Source organism: Lepisosteus platostomus, chromosome 6 (assembly GCF_059453375.1).
Source record: "Lepisosteus platostomus isolate fLepPlt1 chromosome 6, fLepPlt1.hap1, whole genome shotgun sequence".
Lineage (NCBI taxonomy): Eukaryota > Metazoa > Chordata > Actinopteri > Semionotiformes > Lepisosteidae > Lepisosteus > Lepisosteus platostomus.
In genome coordinates, this window is record NC_142616.1 from 60,008,878 (window position 1) to 60,028,885 (window position 20,008).

Genomic DNA, 20,008 nt, shown 5'->3' on the forward strand with positions numbered 1-20,008 from the left:
AGTTTTCCCCAGAAAACATGCTGTTTGTCAAGGCTTCCTTTTTAAAAGGAAGCTATTACGTTTGCATCACACCCGGCTGGGTTCTTTTTCTGTCTCCCTGATAATTATTACCCAAAGCCTCACAACAGCCTCATTTTATCATGTGAAATATTTAGGACAACAAGAGAAAGATGTTTGAGACTTTGGGATAAAAGATTAAAATGCAGAAAATGTAAAACTAAAAGAATTCCCGATGTTCTGCACTTGTTTTCCTGGGGTAGAAAATACCAGGAAAACTGATTTTCAAAACCAAGTAGCTAATGGTACAGTCAATATATACTTCCTAATTTATGGTATTACCTAAACCTAAAATATTTCTACAACTAATTACAATACAACCTTCAGGCTGGCCACATATCATTTTATAATTGATTTACGATGTAATATCTTCACTGTAGTTTTACCTGGAGCATGGTTAATGAGAAGTAGCTTTACAGTTCTAGTTACAGCCATTAGTGCTGTTGTGACAGTACTGTGGTGTTTTTTTAGATCAAATGAAAGGAAGATAAATATTATCAAATAATTTTTGCCTTTGGCAGAGAGTATGAAATGAAAAAATATTAGTTAGGAAAGAAAAATGCAGTAAGACAAGGCCAGATTTAGCAAGGCCTTTCCAAGTAGAGTAAAAGTCTTTACTCCTCATTTTAAAATAAAGATGTGATTTGTTTTAGAAACAGGAACACACACTTAGAACACTGGTAGATCTTACTTTAAGGAAATAGATGTGTTGTCTCTACAAAATCACTGACAATCAAATCAAGGCATATCACTTTTTTGCAACCTTTGATTTAAGTATATAGTGTATGTTACTTCTGAACAATCTGGTCAAAACTGAATACCAGTGAAAAATGACAAAATTTGGAAAAGTCTTATTGCATTTTGGGCATCTTTCAGCATTAGTGTTCTGTAGAGCAAATTATTGCTCACCAACACAGTACTCCATGAGAAGTGCATTAGGACTGCGGCGGTTTTTGTTTACAGACAGGCACAGTCCAACTGATCATTATTTGCACTTCTTTGAGAAGTCTATGATGGACTAAGAAAATGTGATTAATGTGTTAAATGTGATCAAAACATGAGCCTAAGATCAGCAGCTGAAGAGAGGTTAAAAGCATTTAATCTTTTGTGATGAAATGGGGATAAAACTGTCACAGTTGTTTATTATTATTATTATTATTATTATTATTATTATTATTATTATTATTATTATTGTTATTATAACACTATCATTAAAGAATACTGAACAGGGTAAAAAAAGGAACTTTCATAATGATTTTGAAAACTAAACCTTGTATCCCAGATTGAAACTAGTAATGTTTTTAGGTTAGCTATTCACCTGAATTCAACACCAGTATCTTTGTAATGCTAGCCATTTTGATTATGAGTTTAATATGAGGATATGACACTAAAGTTACAGTCCTTCCATAAGGGACATACTGTTAAACCGCAAAAGCACAACATGAGAAGTACAGTAGCCTGCCTCCTATAGCCACATACAGTAGCTGTGCTTGTTCACTTTTCAACAACAACAGCAAAAGGCTTGGAAAGAAGCATGCAATTCAGCAGGGACATCTTTTGTAGTCACTACAAGTATAAACCTTTGTCCCACTGACTTAAGGTTAAGTGAAAATCAACATAAAGCCAATCTAAGACCAAAGACCATACTGAAACACTGTTCCAGGTGGTTGATGGCCTCCCTGAACAAAGTGAATCAAGAATCTCAATTACGTTTACAGGCATAAAATGAAATTCACTTACAGTGACTACCTCTGATCTAAAGCTAGCTATTCTTTTATTCCTAATAAGACATTGCTACCTCAATTACCCAGCTGGAACACTGAGACCATTGCATTATCAGGCTGCCTGTGAGGCAAAGCAATAATCCAGTGCCAGGTCATGGCAGGCAAGACAGAGTCCAGAAGAGGCCTGGTAAAGAAATGAAACATCACTTACGTGTACCGTGATTTATCTCCACAAAAAATATTAAAGTAAAACACAGAAGTGCATTGTACTTTTTTTTAACCTAAGGCAGTTTTTTCTTTAATATTCTTCATCTTCAATCAAAAGTATGCCATAAAAGAGTAAGTACTTACAGTTTAAAATCGATTAGTTTCCTTTCTTTCTTTAAGTGCCCCAGCTGGTTACCCATAAACATCAGCCTCTACCTGACGTGGAAAATAATGGCTTGTCAAATTGCTCTCGGTCCTTTTTAATTCCACTGGATTCTCTCTCTTATTAGGATTTCCTTCTATTATGTATGGAATCAAAACCAGCTACGCAGACCATGCTAAAACCTCTCATTTACATCCCATCTGTTTCATTTAAACAGGGAACAAACTGCAAGCAGCTTGCCTCTTGTTTTTTTTCCCTAAACTCCTATTTTTTTCTGTCTACAGTAGTTACCTAACTACCATTGCATGAAGCTTTCACCAGCCCACACACTCTTCCTCCCTCGCTGTGTCAAAAGCAGAACTGCAGAAGCACAGGGAAGACACCATTGGTCCGCCAGGGTGCCAGTTATTCAACGTGCTAAACATGCCCACAAACATGCCATACACTTCTCTGCCTCTGCGTGTCAACCAAAGGAGGATGCCCAGGCACCAAAAAAAGGCATTTCCAACCGCAGTAGCACATAGCTTTGAATTGCAATCTTATCTTTATTGATATATAAATGGCCACCCTGAACTTCTCCTTTATCCTATATCAAAGAATATTAAATAGTGCAACTGAAGTGTGATTTGTATGCAGGTGTCCTGAAAAAAAACAAAGTTATGCAGGACAGATCTACAAAAAAATCTATGATTCTCTCCTGACATTGAACATTTAATCTAGAGATCAAACCTTAAAATCAATGGTAAAATCCTTGAGAATGTTTGTACCTCACCCTGAGAAAACGCTTTTATCATTGTTGAAGTTGTTTTTTCATTCAAGTAACTTTGCTGTTTTACTAACAAAACAAACTGAGCATTTTCTAATCTTCATCTTCTTACATACAGTACAGCACTGAAGATTTTTCAGGAGGAACATTTGAATCTACTCTTTCTTTGCAGAACAGTTTAATTCCTGTCTCTTCATTTCAACAGAGAAATGTATATACTGTAAGCAAATTTAAGAGGATTGATTGAGCAGTATGGAAAAAGGGCAACGTTCTTTTTGGGGTGGGATTTGGGGATAAAAAGTCACACACAACTTCCAAAAATTAACAGTACTCGGTAAAAAAAACACCCCATGAAATGTGCTACTTGAATCAGTATTTTCTGGGATTAGGATCTTTTTACAATTCTTAATTATTAAAAATTAAGAAACAAAAAAGGCAAACAAATAGCACACTTTAACAATAAAAAGGAGAAAAGAGAGCAGTTGATACGAATACTTAGTAAGAATTAATATTTATGTTTTATGATACAGTAACCAGCAGGCTTGGTACTTTATATACAGCACTGTGCAAAGCACCATTTTTATGTATGAACAGAATGTAAAATATTTTATAGTTTCCTTTTATGTAAGAGAACAAATGTTATGCTCCAGGCATAACAGTAGGTCAGGATTTAGAGAAAAGTATTAGCAAATTACAGAGACAACTTTATGGTGAGTTAAAAATCAGATTAGGAACAGAACTAATACCTTACTCTGCATCCCCATGTTCCCTGACAGATTCAATTTACCATTTATATTTTAACATAGCAGATTTATAATAGAAGTGTTTTCGAAACTGTGGAGCACGTGAAACTGTTCATTGAAAGAATCTTCTAGGTTGCTTTTACAGAACACTGTGTTTCTGAGGAACATTGTGCTGCAGCAACAGGGAAAAGAACATCTGCAACAGATGAGTCACAGTAAATGATTCACACTATACTAGTAATTTTGCAGCAAATATACAGTACAGTGGCAAGAAATAATGCCTGTGTCCGGGAAAGCCTTATCTAAAATAAAATGAATCAATTTAGTCAATTAAATGAGATAATTAACACTGCAAAATAATCAGGCTTTTTGTGGATTTTTCAAAACAGAAGCATGAAGCATTACTAGCTTAAAAAATGGTGCTCTTGATTTGTACAAAAAAGAGCAGTGTTATGTTAGAGTGGAGTTATTAACTATCACAATACAATACTTGGAAGCCTTATTATGTCACATCCAAGGCATTGACATGACAGGCAATTTAATTGCCATTTAATTATCCTTCTGTGTGGATATATGAATATTACAAGAAATTTGTCATGAATAAAACATTTCAAAAGGTGAAGCCCTCCTTGCATGATCTTTTTGTCTGCAAATGGATTCCCTTTGCTTGTCTAAAATAAGCTGCTGTAGTGAATTTTGAGATTTGAAAGTGCATGAAAGGGGATTTTTAATGACTGCTTTTGCTGGAGCCTGATCTGCCGACAACAATCAGTAAGACGCGCAATTAAATGAACAAGCAAAGCAAAGATACAGGGATGTGAAGCAAGCTGAGGATCTGTGTGGTGAAAGGGTTCTGGTGGGGCAGCCATTCATTTGTGGACTGTGCTGGTTGGTGTGTCTTCTCAGCTGGACAACCTCCAACGCCTTTTCTTTACAATTCATTACGGCACCACTAGTTGCCTAGCAACCTTAAAAATCAGTACAAAGCATGCAAGTGAAAATTCCAATCCCCAGCAGAACAGCAAGGCTGTTCATATGTTTGTCTTTATCTACAGTATATATGGAGATTTGTTCTTTCTTCATGCCTTAATGCAGCTTTTTTTAATCAGAGGAAACCAGCACTGAGGACTCCATTCTCGAGCGCAGCAGCAATTCCCTCTATGTACTTTGTATTCTCAGTAATATTCAAAGATGGTTATCACAGGAAATGCATGATGTTCAGTGAGAATCTGCATCAAGGAAAGCAAGGTATAATGTGAGACTGATCTATGCTCTAGGGATTGAGTGGATCAACTCTCAGCTCTTCCTAGAAACTATCAAGCCATTCTTATTCACATTTGCTACTTGCAGCTCTGCAATTTTCAACTCTGTCTTCTTCAAAATCTGTCAGCTACACCACGTTTCTCAGCTGCTCCACTGTTCTAGTCTATATGGTACTGTACTTGCCAAGCACAAAACAGTATCAAACAACGAAAATCCAGACAGTGTACTGGAAAAAATCTGCTTGAAATCTGAAATGTATAAAACACAGCATGAACAGATCCACAACAAAATCCTATTCAACCGAACTCAAATAATTTGTCTTTTGAAATGATTCCAGTAGACAAATTAGAAAACAACCATACAAATCTCTACATTACAGGAAGATAACCTCTCCTGGTGCCAATCACTCTAATATCTTAGATTTACTAAATTTCAGATTTTCAGATTTTTTTCCTCCATAAATATAGATTGGAAAAGTAAATCCTAACTAAGGAATAACTCTTACTATAAAGTTGTTGTTTTTTCCCAGTTTATTTTTGCATGCTTTTGGGTTTAAAGGTTTCTCAAATAGTATTGAGAAACCTTTAAACCCAAAAAGCTCTAAAACAAGTGCACTAAATTCACTTGTAAATACAGTGGTATGTTTCACTTGGAGAGCAGCACTGAAAGACATTTATACTGAAAATACTGAAAGTATTTTTATCATTGGATTAGTAAAGTGCAGCAGGAGAGCTGGATGTTGCAGAGTGCTGCAGCACAATGCAGTATTCAAGTGTGTAGGAGGCTCATCCTTACAAGCTGAAATAATCTGTGGGAAAAGTACGCAGGCCGAGAGCCATTGAGGACCACTTTCCACTAAAGCACACCAAAAGCCAAACCATGGGAGAGGTGGGTGGAATTTTCCTCTCTGCTTTAAGTTAAATACACAGAGTTCTGGTCATACCTACATGCTCATAATGACAGTTCTGCATGCAACTACAGTACATAAACCCCTAGAGAAAGTAAAAGAATGAAGCAGTCCAAATGAACAGCAAAACATTTAGAAATATTCTGAATTCTAAATGTTCACATTTCCAGAATACCAATATTATACCATAAAAAAACAGCCAGGTCATTCTCAGTAGCCTGGCAAATCAAAGTGTAATATGCAGCAGTATCTTAAGAATGTGAACAATAAAAAGTAAAACAACATACTGATGGAAAATGCTATACTATTCAAATCACTACTTGATCTATGAAGTCAACATAGATCATTACAATCATTAACTCTGGTGAATCCTTCTCCTGTGCTCACTGCCGTTAAGGAAAGAGCTATGGTCTGAATTTAACTGATGTCACTCAAAACAATTCTAACTTGGAAGAAATAAGTAAAAACAAAACAAAGAAAGTGACTGTTGTTAACAAATAACTATTTTACTATATATGAACAGATTTATACTGAAAATGAACACAGTGTACACATGGTGAACACAGCACTTTACACAATACACAATGTAATGCAGCAAACCATGGGTGAACACTGAACTACAATATTTAAAATGAAATCAGGCTACTGTAAGTTTACAATAATAATCAGGCTATGAAAACAATCCATGGCCTTCACTTGCACTGCTCGATTCATGCTCTGCATGTAGAAGCAACCTGTCAGTGACATTGCAGTGTAACAGCGTCGCTGTCTCTCTGACTGAGAAAGATTTTTTAAATCTACTACAATAAGACTGGCCATTGTGTCTGTTAAATTCACTTAATATGTTTGAGCTTTGTGGCGTGTGGGTGTGTGTGGGAGAGAGGGAATGAGTGTGAGGAGAAAAGAAACAGATGGAATGTAGAACGGAACTGCAGGCCGAGAATCTGGCAAAGGAGAAAGAAAGAGAACAGTAAATATGAGATACGTAGAAGGACATGATTCTTTGGAATTTTCTAAATGATAACTCTTGAAGTGAAATCCCAAAGGCTTGTTAATTGATATTAAATAAGTCAGCATCTACTGACTTTTTAAAAGACCATTTGCTATGTAATAAAAAGGGAGATTGCAAGCAAAGAAATATCCTCTTCTCTAATTTTCAGTTCTCGATAATCATACTTTCTAAATACTTTAACATTAGTGACTAATAGCCAAGAATAAAGTATTTTTTCCTGTTCTTACCTGAATTCCATCACAGATTTTGATAAGTGCTGCAAGTGTGGCTGAGCCACAATCTGCGTGAGAAGTCTTAAAAGGGTTGCCATGGTTTTTAAACTGTAACAGAAAACAGGAGGCTGCCACTCTGGTTTGACTACCGGACAGCATTAGGATCCCATTAACAGAAATGCTGATCCAAATTACCGGAGACCATGCCTTATTAAGCAAAGGTGCAGGGTATTAATGCCCATACAAATTTCTTTTTGATGGCAATTATTGTGCCCTGAACACACATTATAAGCTAATAAAGCCAGCGCTACTGCAGCCGTCAAAAGAAATGTTTTTTTTTTCCAAGAACAAGACCTGTAGCTTCTTTTGTTTCCTTTTTAAACACATGCAGTTTCAATTAGACAAAGGCACAATTGTGGGCCAAAGCATGAACATTAAGCCTACTTCTAAAATAAAGGCCAAGATTGGCACACATTTCTAAGGAAATACATTTTAAAATTGTATGCTTTAGAAAATTATTGGCCTATTAAACAGTACTAAGTAGTAATTATTAGATAGTTGCATGGACCATTGAAATGAACTTTCAGGAAGAGATATTGTTGTATGTTAAATATTTATTCGCTTTTCTTTGCCTATCATGTTCAAGAGACAAATGCTTGCCAAAAATCAAAGTAAAAACCATTAGAATCTAAACAGTATGCTAAGACTGAGTGGTGGTTGATATAAAGCAAGTAGGTTAGCAGAAAGTAAAAATGTTTGTGGAAGATACAAATGTTTCAAGGAAGGTTCTGTCTTTTGTCACTTCATAAAACTGACTTGGTTGAACATTCCACTGTCAACTTTCAGACCAAGTAAAAAAGTTTAAAAAATATATATAAAAGCTAAAGGCTCTTCCTATTATACAGTCTAGATTTAGTTCAAAAGAAAAATGTTTAACTAATCCATTTTAATTTTGTAGCAATGTACAGAATTCCTATACCAAAATGCCTAAGTAACAATATGAAAATATACAGTACAGATCTACTGTACATACTGTTATAGTTATTTACTGTACATGTTCCCAGACAAAAGTAATGTTTCTAGAATTAGAAGGTGCAACAATACAGAAATTAACTGCAGAGTTCAGTAAAAGTTCATGTGTTTCAATATGAACTGGGTATCACAAAAAGCTAGCCATGAAACCATTTTTTGCAGAGAACTGCAGGCTCTGTGTTATCAACACTGTGGTAGAAAGGAGTGATTTACTTGAAAATTACAAGTTATTAAGCAAAATTGAGGTAAGGAATTGGTGCCATGAAGAACAGGAATCTGACAACCTTTAAAATTCTGCCTTGTGTCCACATTCTCCTGATTATCTCCAATGTCAGCTGAAAGCCTACAGCAATGTTACTGAGCCCAGTTGTGTGATGGCTGATTTTCAATAACTGGGAGGAGAAAGTGCAGTTGAACACCAAACAATTTCATAAAGACATGTATGGCTATGAACTTTATACTACATTGTTTTATTTCTCCATAGTGTGTTACTTTTTTTTATAGGCAGTGTTATGTACTTTGGTCTAAGGTGGTCAGTAATTTATTTTCTACTGGTCCTGGTTCTGTTCCCTTGAGCCAAGAACTTAGACACCAGCAAACCTAGCAGTATAAATACAGTAAGTGTATAAACATATATACGCTTATATAAACATATATGAAAATAACAACTGTAAATAATTGTAAATAAAATAATACTACTCTTTATTTATTCAAAATGCAGGAGACCCTGAAGGCTTGCTGGCATGGTGAATTTCCTATACCTGCCTGCTGCTTTCAGACTAACTGAGCAGCATTGGACTGATGTCATGGCCTTTCAGGTTTTGGGTGGATGGGTGTGAGCAAGGACTGTCAGTGTTTCGATTATGAGCACAAGAAAAGCAACGGGCCCTCTTACATGTGGTGGAGGCAATATGGATAAACGTCGTGTACTGTGGTGGCCTTGTCAACACCACTAATAAGGAAAAAGATCTTCTTGGCATTACTCTCAGCAACAGTCCTTGTGATATATTGCAGGGAAAGCTCTGTTTGGATTTGTGTTTGAATTGAACAGTATGAACTGCTTGTACAGTATTAAGCTTTACACATTAAAGCAGTATTAATTTATATTAATACTAAAGTACTGTATGTTTCTCTTTGGTTGCATTATTTGCATTGTCATTCACTATCTAACAATATGACGTGTCAGTCAATACTTGCTATTACAAGGTTAAGGAATCATACTGTTTGCAGTGTGAATAAAAGTGTGGCTTAACTATCTGTGTTACAGCAAGGAAGGGGCAGAAAACAAGAGGGCAAATCATAAGCATGGTTATTTGAAAATGAATAAAAGTAGTTTCATTTATTAGGACTGATGGGTTGTCCTTAATCTTTCATGTACAGTAGAACCTTTCTTCTTCCTTCTTGTGCTGTAATATGCAGTAAGAGAAAGGGTTGTCAAAAGACATGGCCCTTGATTGTCCTGTAAGAGTAATTAGTCCGAATACTGCTATCGTAAATAATACATTTACCGTAAAAAATGTATAACAATTTAACATGAAAGATAATAACATATATTGTATGAACTGAAGGTTTGTCAGAATAATATTGCTTGAATTGTATTTTTCTTGACCAGCATACACACTTTCTGTTTCTGAACTACTAATTGTATTATTTCTTATTCAATTGTTACAAACTGATGTAAAGTATTTTTAAGCAGTATTTTTAACTATTTACAAGACGTAAGCTCCTACATGTTCTGCTTGCGTGAAGTTAAAAACCGACAAATGTCAAGACATGAAGTAAAAATTCAACATCAAAACCTTTCTCCTTCTTATACTTATTACTCTACAATATTTGCGCTCAAACTAAAAACAGAAGCACTTCTGTTAGGAGACAGGTGCTCTCCCATTATGCTCAGTGCTTTGAAAAGGCTTTTTAGCATCAGAAAAACAAGCCCAACTCGGCTTCCATAATTATAGATTGTTACTCTGTCAGGCTTCATAAAAATAATAGGGATTCCATTTATCTTTGCAATGTATTTTCTTTCCACTACTTAAGGGTAAAACATCAAACACAAAAGATATCTGCATAAAAACTGATGTGATTACAGATGCTTCATGCAGTAGCACATGTAATAATACTGCCTGTCTTAATGTTGTTGGAAAAGCTAAAGCAGCCACCGAATCACTTGTAATATGATATGATTATGTGGTAATAAGGTAAACTTTTCATACTGAAGTCAGATTAATCTAAAATATTATGTGAAGCATGATTTTGTTTCTTTATGTATGTGCTTCATGTTTCTTTATTAAAAATACATTTCAGATTGTTTTACTCATTGAATCCAAGTCTGATGTCAGACATGAGGTCGCATACCTCTGTCCCAAAAGAAAGCATATATCTTCTGGCCACTTGGTTTTTACAGTATGTTTGTTCAAACACCACCTTAAACCGAATGAAATTACCCCCTTTGGCTGTCCAGTCAACACCCCAAAAGACTGTCAGCAGTGTGTACAGTATATTAAACAGGGTTTCACACAACCTGTACCACCAGCATTGAAATCTGGCTCTTGAGCAGGACAAAGTGCACTGCTTCAAACATGGGTTTCTGTAATCATTAGAGGTAATGGTGGTGGGGAGGAGTGAGAAATGGAAGCAGTTGGAGAAAAGTTGTATTTATTTTTTACAGTAAGCTCTAAGCTCCTTCATATAGAGCAGGTACAGAGAAAAAGGTAGAATTATTCACTTGATGAAAGGAAATCAAAATTAATGTGGGTAGTAAAAGTGTATATACACTTTGAAGAATAAGCGTATAAGGCTGCAGTCTACTCTTATGTTAGACCAGATAGATGTTAAAACTCTATACTGTATAGTGAAATTGAAGACCTGTAAGATTTCCTATAAAGTCACAACATTCACAGAATCATGTCATCTTAACTGCACACAGTGTAATCAAAACAATTGGAAAGTCCACTTCAGTTTTAAAACTGGGGAAAAAACAGGATGTAGAATTTGAAAAAAGAAAACAACCTAGAACACATTTAGAATAACAGAAAGAACGCTGTTCTAAGAGTTTCAACTGGAAAGCCAACATGCTTGTTATGAGATCCCAAGAGTTCCGATTTTTCCGTAGTTGAGATTATCGAGATCTGCATAAAGAGATTGAAGTAAACCCAGTGCCCTGCGAGGCTCCTCTGGATAATGACTGTCTGCTCAACAGCCCAGGCCTCTGTTCAGCTTCACTGCACTGCTTGCAAAGCCTGCAGGCCCTTCACAAACCAGTTTTTCTGTGTGTCCACAGAGTACTCACACGGAAGTAAGCACAAGTGACAACTTATCACTTTTACTCTCCTCAGCACTCCCTCTGCATGGATTTATTTTTATTTTAAACCCCCTTAATTAAACTGCAGTCTGTACCCAAGGTCTAAACTCCCAGTTGCCCTGGCACAGTGACAGCTTCTTTCTTACACTGTTGACAAGGCTGAGTCCTGGCTGAAGCCTTTTACAGTAAGCTGACTGGACTCGAGGAACTGTGAGTGCTGACCACTCACTTTTAACCTTTTCCTGACATCACAGCCAATGGAGGATAGGAGTCTGAAGTAGAATATCTAAGTCTAGAGGCGTATAAAGGCTCCCTAAATGTCCAGCTATCCTTCATGTTTATTATTTTATTTTATCCTTTGCACATTTAGATGAGTGACCATAGAAAGAACCACACTCTTAAAGTGTTATTTTGGGATTTACTGTATAATCATATATCTTTGTCATGGGGTTTAAATATAATCCAAATATTAAAAACACCTTTGCAGAACAGCTTTAGCTTATCATGCCAGTTTTGCATTTTATTTAGAAACGCTTTTCAAATCACAGCAAAAAACATGAACATAGCTAAATTATAAATTGATTCTATAGCAAAAAAGAGAGTCTTTCCTTTAATTGGTTTGGTCAATAAGTTCCACGGATGTGGTATGCAGAGAAGGCACTGACACTTGCTGTATTCTGTTGAGTTTGGTCTTCAATAGAATAAGATCAATCACACCTTAAAGACCAATCACTGTACTTTTACTAATACACAATTTCAGAATTCTGGACTTACCGAAACTTTTTTAGCACCTTATTAGATGTCCTAGTAAGGCACTTCAGTAGTCTAATCTTAAAGATATAAAGGCGCAAATCAGTATCTTAGCTTTAGATGAAACACTGTAAGTGAAAAAAACAACAGATTTGAAAAAGACAAATATACAAATTGGCTCGTGCTTGCTAAATAGCAGCTGACCCGATGAAGGCAAGTACCAGTGGTCCCTAGATAATTATTCATGCACTCCAGTAGGTTACTGTGATTGACAGTCATAAAAGCTGCACTTAAGACCCAAAGTAGAAAAATGTTAAAGCGACCGAGCATCAGAAGCCAGCAGCATTATGTCATATTGCAAATGTCATTATTTACTCTTATAAAGCAATGGAAAAAAACATTTTGAAAAATTGATTTTCTTCATGATTTCTTTTCCAATATGTCTTTTTCAGCTGTCTTCACAATTTATAACAACAGAGGATAATAACATATCTTTCAGTACACAGAAGAAAACTGAGACACGATCACGATTTTCATTTTCATTTTTTATGATTATATGCCAAATCATCATTATAATAAAGAATTTAAGACCAGAAATCTACTTTTTGGGATCTATGTCAGTATCGATGAGGAATACATAGCACAGTGGATAAGTCCCTAGATTCCTAACTGGGTTGGAGTCTCTGCTGCATACCAGCTTTCATACCCTGAGTGGTACTTTACCCTAGTTGCAACAGGTTACCCAACCCATCTGCAAGTGGGGGAGTCACCTGCTCTCTCTAACATGACAGAAACTGGAATAAGCTCTGTTCCACTGAGCCAACTGGCTCACTGAATCCAAATCTGATCAATACTGAAATTATTTAAAAGAACTTCTGTTGAATCAGGAAGTGTTCAACAGCATCCTCTTTGGAACATGAAGTAATCTGTTTCCAGATATTATTAATGCCAGGCATCTCTGAAGAATTCAAGAAAACAATGGAGATGTTATTTGCTGTTTTTAGCAGGTCTTTGGGACTGTACAAAAGTGTAAGCCAGAACAATAGTTCCATACTGAGAGGAAAATACTGTTGGAAAGATTTGATGATGATTCCTCTTGGAACAGTCTATATGGAGATTAGGTTGTGCTGACTGAAAATAAGCATGGTCAAGATTTTTATGATACCAAAGAGCCATTCTATCGCAGTGGAGCCCAAATATTTTAAAAGGAATAAAGGCCAAGATTAAAGCCAGGCTTCTCTGCAAGCAGCGGACTGTCAGGACATTTATTTGCAATGCAAGAGAAACACCACATTCATAAATAATGTACAATTAATTGTCTCTACTTATCAGCATCTTTCTTTTTTAATTTTGTCTGAATAAATCAGGAATTATGGAACATCATTAAACCAGCTTTTTACAGCATTGTTTGGCTTGAAAATTTATAAATCCATTAGAAATCAGTCCAAAAATGATTTACCATGCCTTGTTTGCTTTCTGTCTCACAGTGTTTGGGCTAATATGCTTGCCTTGCAGGAGCAAGAGGCCAGCCAGATAAATCCAGAAAGTGTCTTGTAATTGGTTCAAGGATTGAATTTTAAATACAGTACTTTTTAGTGTTGACAGATAAATAACTTGCAAAGGGTAAAGCATAAGCTTTTAGATTCTATGACGTTATGTACAAATAGTACATGATGGAACAAAGCTCTTGACTGTTTTTCCCACAACAAACTCTCATATAAACTCAAAGTAGATAATGTTAATGACAGCATATGGTTAATATTCCAGGTTAAGATATGAAAAGAGAAACATGTGCTCCAGTAACAGATAAAGGACCTCATTTATAAAAGGGTTTTTAAATGAAGGTGTACCTTATCCAATGATATGTTTAAAGATAAGGTGCACCTTATTACATAAAAACTGTTGATGTGAAGATTATACACAGTGATGCACCCATGCAAAAAGAAGCCTTGAAATAGAACTCTTTATTCAAATTGTTGAAATCCAGAGAGGTTAAAGGGATTGTTCTACTGCACATATTCCTGTTTCTGAGCTTTCTGCTGTGATATTTATTTTTATTAAAGACATCGGTCTAGCCATTTGAAGAGTCATCTTTCAGCTGTTCAAAAACTGTGGGTGGGGAATGAATTAGTGCTACTTTCCTTTCTCTGGCATCTGAAGAATGAATCAGAAACAAAATGGAAATCAGACTGAAAATGTCTGCCTGTTTTCTCCATGAAACAACATACAGTATATGAATATTATATTAAACTATTACCTTGTACATTATACTTAATATCTTGGTATAGGACTATTAAAGTATTTCAATATTTGGTATCCATTGCAGAGTTTAAAACATAGATAAAATGTAGTTTTTTATTTAGAATTTAATTTACCATGTCATTTGTACAGTACCATTGTAAAAGTGCTAATATTCCTACTGTCTGAGCATTCAGTACCATGACTTGAAAAATGATGCAAAAACAAACAATGCAACTCAAAATGGCAAATATGTTATTTCAATGACAGATCTATTTTTATAATACTCAGAATATCTTTTGGTCTCCCAGAGAGCTTTGCGGTATCATCTCAAATTATGGTCTCATTTATGTCAGGTACAGATTTGTTTTTTCATACCTACTTTAAAAGAAACCAAATTGACAATTCTGGAGACTCAAGGAAGGAATGTGATTTAACATAATTTTTTAAAATTACAATTAGGCTTGTATTTATTGCAATGTACTTGGATGGAACTCAAATTTATAGATAATTGGCGGCAGTGCAAAAAAAACATGCATGTTGTAATTATGTAAAGCTATAATCATGCTGCTTTTAAATCTACTGGCCAGCACTTTTCATCTTGTTTAGAATGGCATGATTGTTTATACGGTGAACATTTTGTTAAATAGCCTGATGTCTAAATTCATTAAAATGCTTAATCCAGGAATATTTAGTTTGATTTTACTTTATTTTACTTTCAGTAAGATTCAATCAAAGTTGTATAACTACATATGACAGTTCCAAATCATACTGCAAGTGCTTGCTGGTAGGTTCCTATTTGTTAGAAGGGATATGTTTCTACCTAATGGGTTTGCAACTTAAATCTGGGAGATGGGTCAAGTTTAATCTGCTTCTTTTTCACACACGATCCCGACCCAAATCCAGAAACTGAAAACATTTTTTTTGTGTTCTATGATTTCTGAGTTGTCCCAATGATGTTCTATTATTTCAGTGATTTGTAAGCACTTTATTCAAAACCAGATTTAATCATTTTTTGTTTTTCTATACCAAAAACAGGTTCTTGCATTTTATTTAGATATTTAAAACAAACAATGTGTGCTTTTTGATGTTCTTGACGCTCTATGATCTATACATACTGTATGAAGCTTAATCCATTACCAGCAACAGAAAGCAAACACATCTATAGCCAAAGCGTCAGTCGGGGTACATGCAGACCAGTCATAAAAATAGCTGTCTGCGTACTGATGTTCTGTGTTTGGTGATTGCTGGAAAAAGATCTCGTCATGTCTGACAGCACCACAGTACTGGATGCAAATTTCTGCAGGAGGCTATGACTTTCATAGATCTCTCTCTTCATTCCACATAATAACAAGTTCTTCTGGAGTTGCAGAGACCATGGATTAAAAACAGAATGAGTTGAGAAATAAATAAGTAGGGTTATTTACAGTCTGTTGGATAGACTGCTCAAACCTGTACTAAGATTTCATATCCTCTGCTTGCAACTATGAGCAGTTCAAGAATTGCAGTGATGATGCACAGTAAATAAAATTTGCTTCCACTGAGCACTTCTGCTGAACTCTTTCAACAGACATTTAGCTACAATTCTATCAGGGAAACAATAGGATACAAAAAAGCACAAGAGAAGGAGCTTATCAGAACGAAGATAATTAAATTCTAACATATTAATGAAATGAAATTCAGATAAAAACACCTTCTGTAATCCAAGGTGTTATTTTCCATTCAAAGGTTGTTTAAATAACTGCAATACAGGAATGAAAATAAGAGAATTCAATTTCAGCTGTTTTAGGTTTCATAGAGCTACTACTAGGTTCTGGATATGACCTGTATTATTTTATTTTGAACACATTTGCATACACAGACAAGGACATACATACCATTGTCTGATGTATTACTTGCATATTGAAATGAAGATATAATTGAAACCTCCCATTTCTGATCGCAACATAAAGAATTAATGTAAAAGAAGGAATACAATAACTACAGACACACTTTTGCTAGTATTAAATTGTATCCAATTAAAATTAAGACCACTGACCAGCAGTTTTATAAAATGACAATCTCTTTAGGTCCTAGACCACAGTGTGATTATGTAAGTTCAGAAAAACTTAGATTGAAAAGGAAGGGCTGAGTCAGTGTTTGGATGAGTTAATTAGAGGAACTGCCCAGAGTTATGAAAGTTCTTTTGGATATTAGTTATCTTAACTATTCAGCCTACAAGAACAAATTAGAGATAAGATCTAGAAATAGATTTTAATTATTCAGCTCCTTCATTAAAATATGAATGAGAAATATAAAAGAGAACCCAAGGCACACCTATAGGTGGACAGTAGTTATATAATAAGAAGTTACAGTAAACTGATATTTGCTATTTAATTATATTTTATTATATAGTCCAAACATATAGCTCAGAATGACTTGTAGGATCAACTGAAAAAAATATTCTAAGGAGAATATTAACTGTATATTAACTGTAATATTAACTGTAAGGAAAGCTGAATAAAAAAAACAGCCGTACTAGAAAACACACAAGTCTCCCTGAAATTAGAACAAATTTATATTCAGATCAAACTCTAGAAAATAGTGGCTCAAATTATTTAACATACAAATTTAAAAAGAAGGAGAAAGAAATCACTGTAAAGAACAATTAAAAATGAGCAAGATCCATTTCAAGAAGATGAGTACAATGAAATGTAATCACAAGATTTTAAAAGACAATGAAATAGACAAGAAATAATGATATAAGGAGACAAATGTTTTTATTAGTAATCACAAAACACTAAATAATTGAGTCTGTCAGAAATAATGGTTTTTAAATGAGAGAAATGGCTAATGTAGCACTGAAAATATTTCACACAGGTGTTTATTAAGCAAGAAACTGACAACATGCCTCAATCTGAGGAAAGACAAAGAGCTATATGAAACAGTGCTAGCATAAAAGACATGGAAGTGTTACAGGTACTACAATTGAAACAAATCTCTGGGGTCTCATGGTAATCTGCCATTTGTGCTTAAGGAAATCAGAGATACTATAAACCATTAGAAGACCTTTTTCCACATTTACTCAAGATGGGGGTAATACTAGAAACTTGCTAATGTAACACTCATTAATAAAAAGGGTAACGTATCTGAAAAAAGTAATTGTATATGTATAAATCTAATTACTCTTACAGTACATGTAAGGTTACTGTTAAGGTCTCATTATCATAACCTTATTGTTTGTTTCCTGAAAACAATAAAGTAAAATCAGTTCTACAAAAAGTTACATTATGACAGTTACAGTACATTCATTTCACAGCATTCAATGTAAAGTGGTACTCCACTACATAATTCTAATTAAACAATAATCAATCATTTCAAAGAAAAATGTTAGTATCATTATTTAAAGAAATCAATCATGAAAAATTAGTAATTACACTTAGTAAAAACACTAATGGTTTGACACATGAAATACAGTAATTTATAGAAATTTGTGCAATATGCATTACCTAATAAAAAAAGCTTACATAAAGCTTCCTGTCAAAATTAATATCCATATGCACAGATAACTAATTTAATCAAGCATTTACTACTATAAGCACTAAGCAGTATTGGTAAACTTGTATTGGTAAGCCTTTTGAAAAGAAAGTATTTTATACACATAAGTCAGCACCTAGGCTTTTTGGTATCCCTTTAATGTAAAGGCAGCAAATTCTAGTTACAGTATTTAGTCTTCATAACATTTATAGGAAAAAAAAGATTAAAGAGGTTGTAAAGAGATGATTTTTACAGACCACTACTGCAATGATGCAGACTGCACTTGAAGCAGAGGTGCCATTAGCTACAGTATGTCTACCTTCTCAAAAAGTTGTAAACTTCACAATATAAACAATATTTTATTCCATTCCTAATAAAATTTCTGTTTGAAATTATACTTGCATGCCCTGTTATCGTATTCCTACATAAAAACACTGAGACACTGTGATTTCATCCAAAAAAATCTGACTCACGAAAAAGCAAATATCTTTAAAAAAACAGATATGGAGCTTCACAGAGGTGACTACAGTCAAAAGGAAATGCTTTGGTAAGATCCACATCAGCTAATCCAGTAGTGGCACAAGCTTACATTACTTGTTGTTTCATTACACTGATAATCCACAATAGAGCAGAAGCAAAAACAATCAAGAAGAGAAATAAAAAGTGCTATCACAGTTTTATACAGTATTTGTTTTTTTTACAGTAATGGGCTTATCCCTAAAGAAAAGATGGATGGTACTTTTAAACATGAAATACACAAATTGTTCTGGGCAAATCAACCTCAAATTTCTTAAAGAAATCCTAGGTCCTCTTTCTCGGTCGTGCACAAACCAAACACTCTTGAGGGAATTAACTAGACTGACAGTTTGCCCTCAGGGGAAGTAAGGGCCTTCACAATACCAGCCATTGGCTGTGTTCCTTCCCTAAAATTATAAACATGACCTGTACACTCAAGAAATATGGACCTGATGACCCCAACATCTTCTCCATATCTGCATGATAGTGTGTACCTGCATTCCTTCTTTTGAGAAGCTAAAGCCAACAGACTTGTGAAGCTGTACTCACCACATAAAGCTGCTTCCACAAAACGGCCCATTCCTGAAGAGTTGATGTCACCTCAGTCACAATGGGGTCTTCCAGTGGGACCACCGTCTCGTACTGCCTATAAGAAGGTGAAGGCACACAGAACTTTGTCACTTTGATGTAGCTGTCTGCATTTGACCACCTTGCCTGTGATATCTGTTCTTCATTCTTCACGGTGAAATAAGAACCGAAAAACGTACAGTATATTTGATGAGATTTAGCTTGGATTATCCCTCTTTCAATGTTGAGACCGGTTTCCTATTGCACTGGTTATATAATGCTCCTGAGGGAATTAACGAGAATATGTTACTGTGAGTTTCCATGTACTGTATAACTAGATAAAAGATGCGTGAAATGTGAATGGTGTTCCAAAATTTGCATTTGAGTCAAGCGCATCCACTCCGCCCGTGACCACTGTATCTCCTTACTAAAAACATATTTCTGATTTTATTCCTGTTCTATCTCCCTCCTCTCGCTATTGTTCTCATGTTAAGTTTATCATTTGTTGTTTAAATGAGTCTCCCTGTGTCCTTCCTTTATCCTCTTTAATTCACTATGTAAATGGATCTTATCGGTCCTCCGTTTATCTCAGTGCTTTCCAGGTTGTGCCTACAAGTGCAGCCTAATTAAACAGAATTGGTTTTTCACATATGCCAAAAACAGTGATCCTGCAAACCTATAAACAAAAAATAACTTGTTGAAATCAATCACCATACCTAATTACAATTACCATTATTTCACAATTTCACAATTATCACTAAGATCATTCAGTTTTAAGGACCATACATTTAAAAATGGCTTTTTGCTCAAGTTTATGCAAACCCCAGGATGTGATGCTTTCTATAAGCCATTCTTGGAGTTATATAGAATTTTCTGGGATTTTTTACCTCAATCTCATGGTTTTATAGCAACCTTCTTGTCCATTTGTTATGTACTGTACAGTACATATCCTTGATTAGACCAACATAGACTTAAATTTTGACAGCATGGGTTCACTAATGCTACAAGGAGTTGGGAGGAAGAAACACAGTTAA

General features: G+C 35.0%; 1 protein-coding gene across 26 annotated transcripts in view; it reads right to left on the reverse strand.

Moving 5' to 3' along the window:
- The window catches only part of dock3 (dedicator of cytokinesis 3), a 255,429-nt gene that overhangs the window by 125,837 nt on the left and 109,584 nt on the right, over positions 1 to 20,008 (reverse strand). For 25 of the 26 annotated variants that reach the window (XM_088636650.1, XM_088636657.1, XM_088636664.1 and 22 more), the window contains one exon: positions 18,957 to 19,053. In XM_088636650.1, coding sequence (XP_088492776.1) covers positions 18,957 to 19,053 — 97 coding nt within the window. Of the gene's footprint in view, positions 1 to 2,132; positions 2,483 to 18,956; positions 19,054 to 20,008 lie in introns of those variants that run through there. The other variant, XM_088636673.1, reaches the window with a different exon arrangement.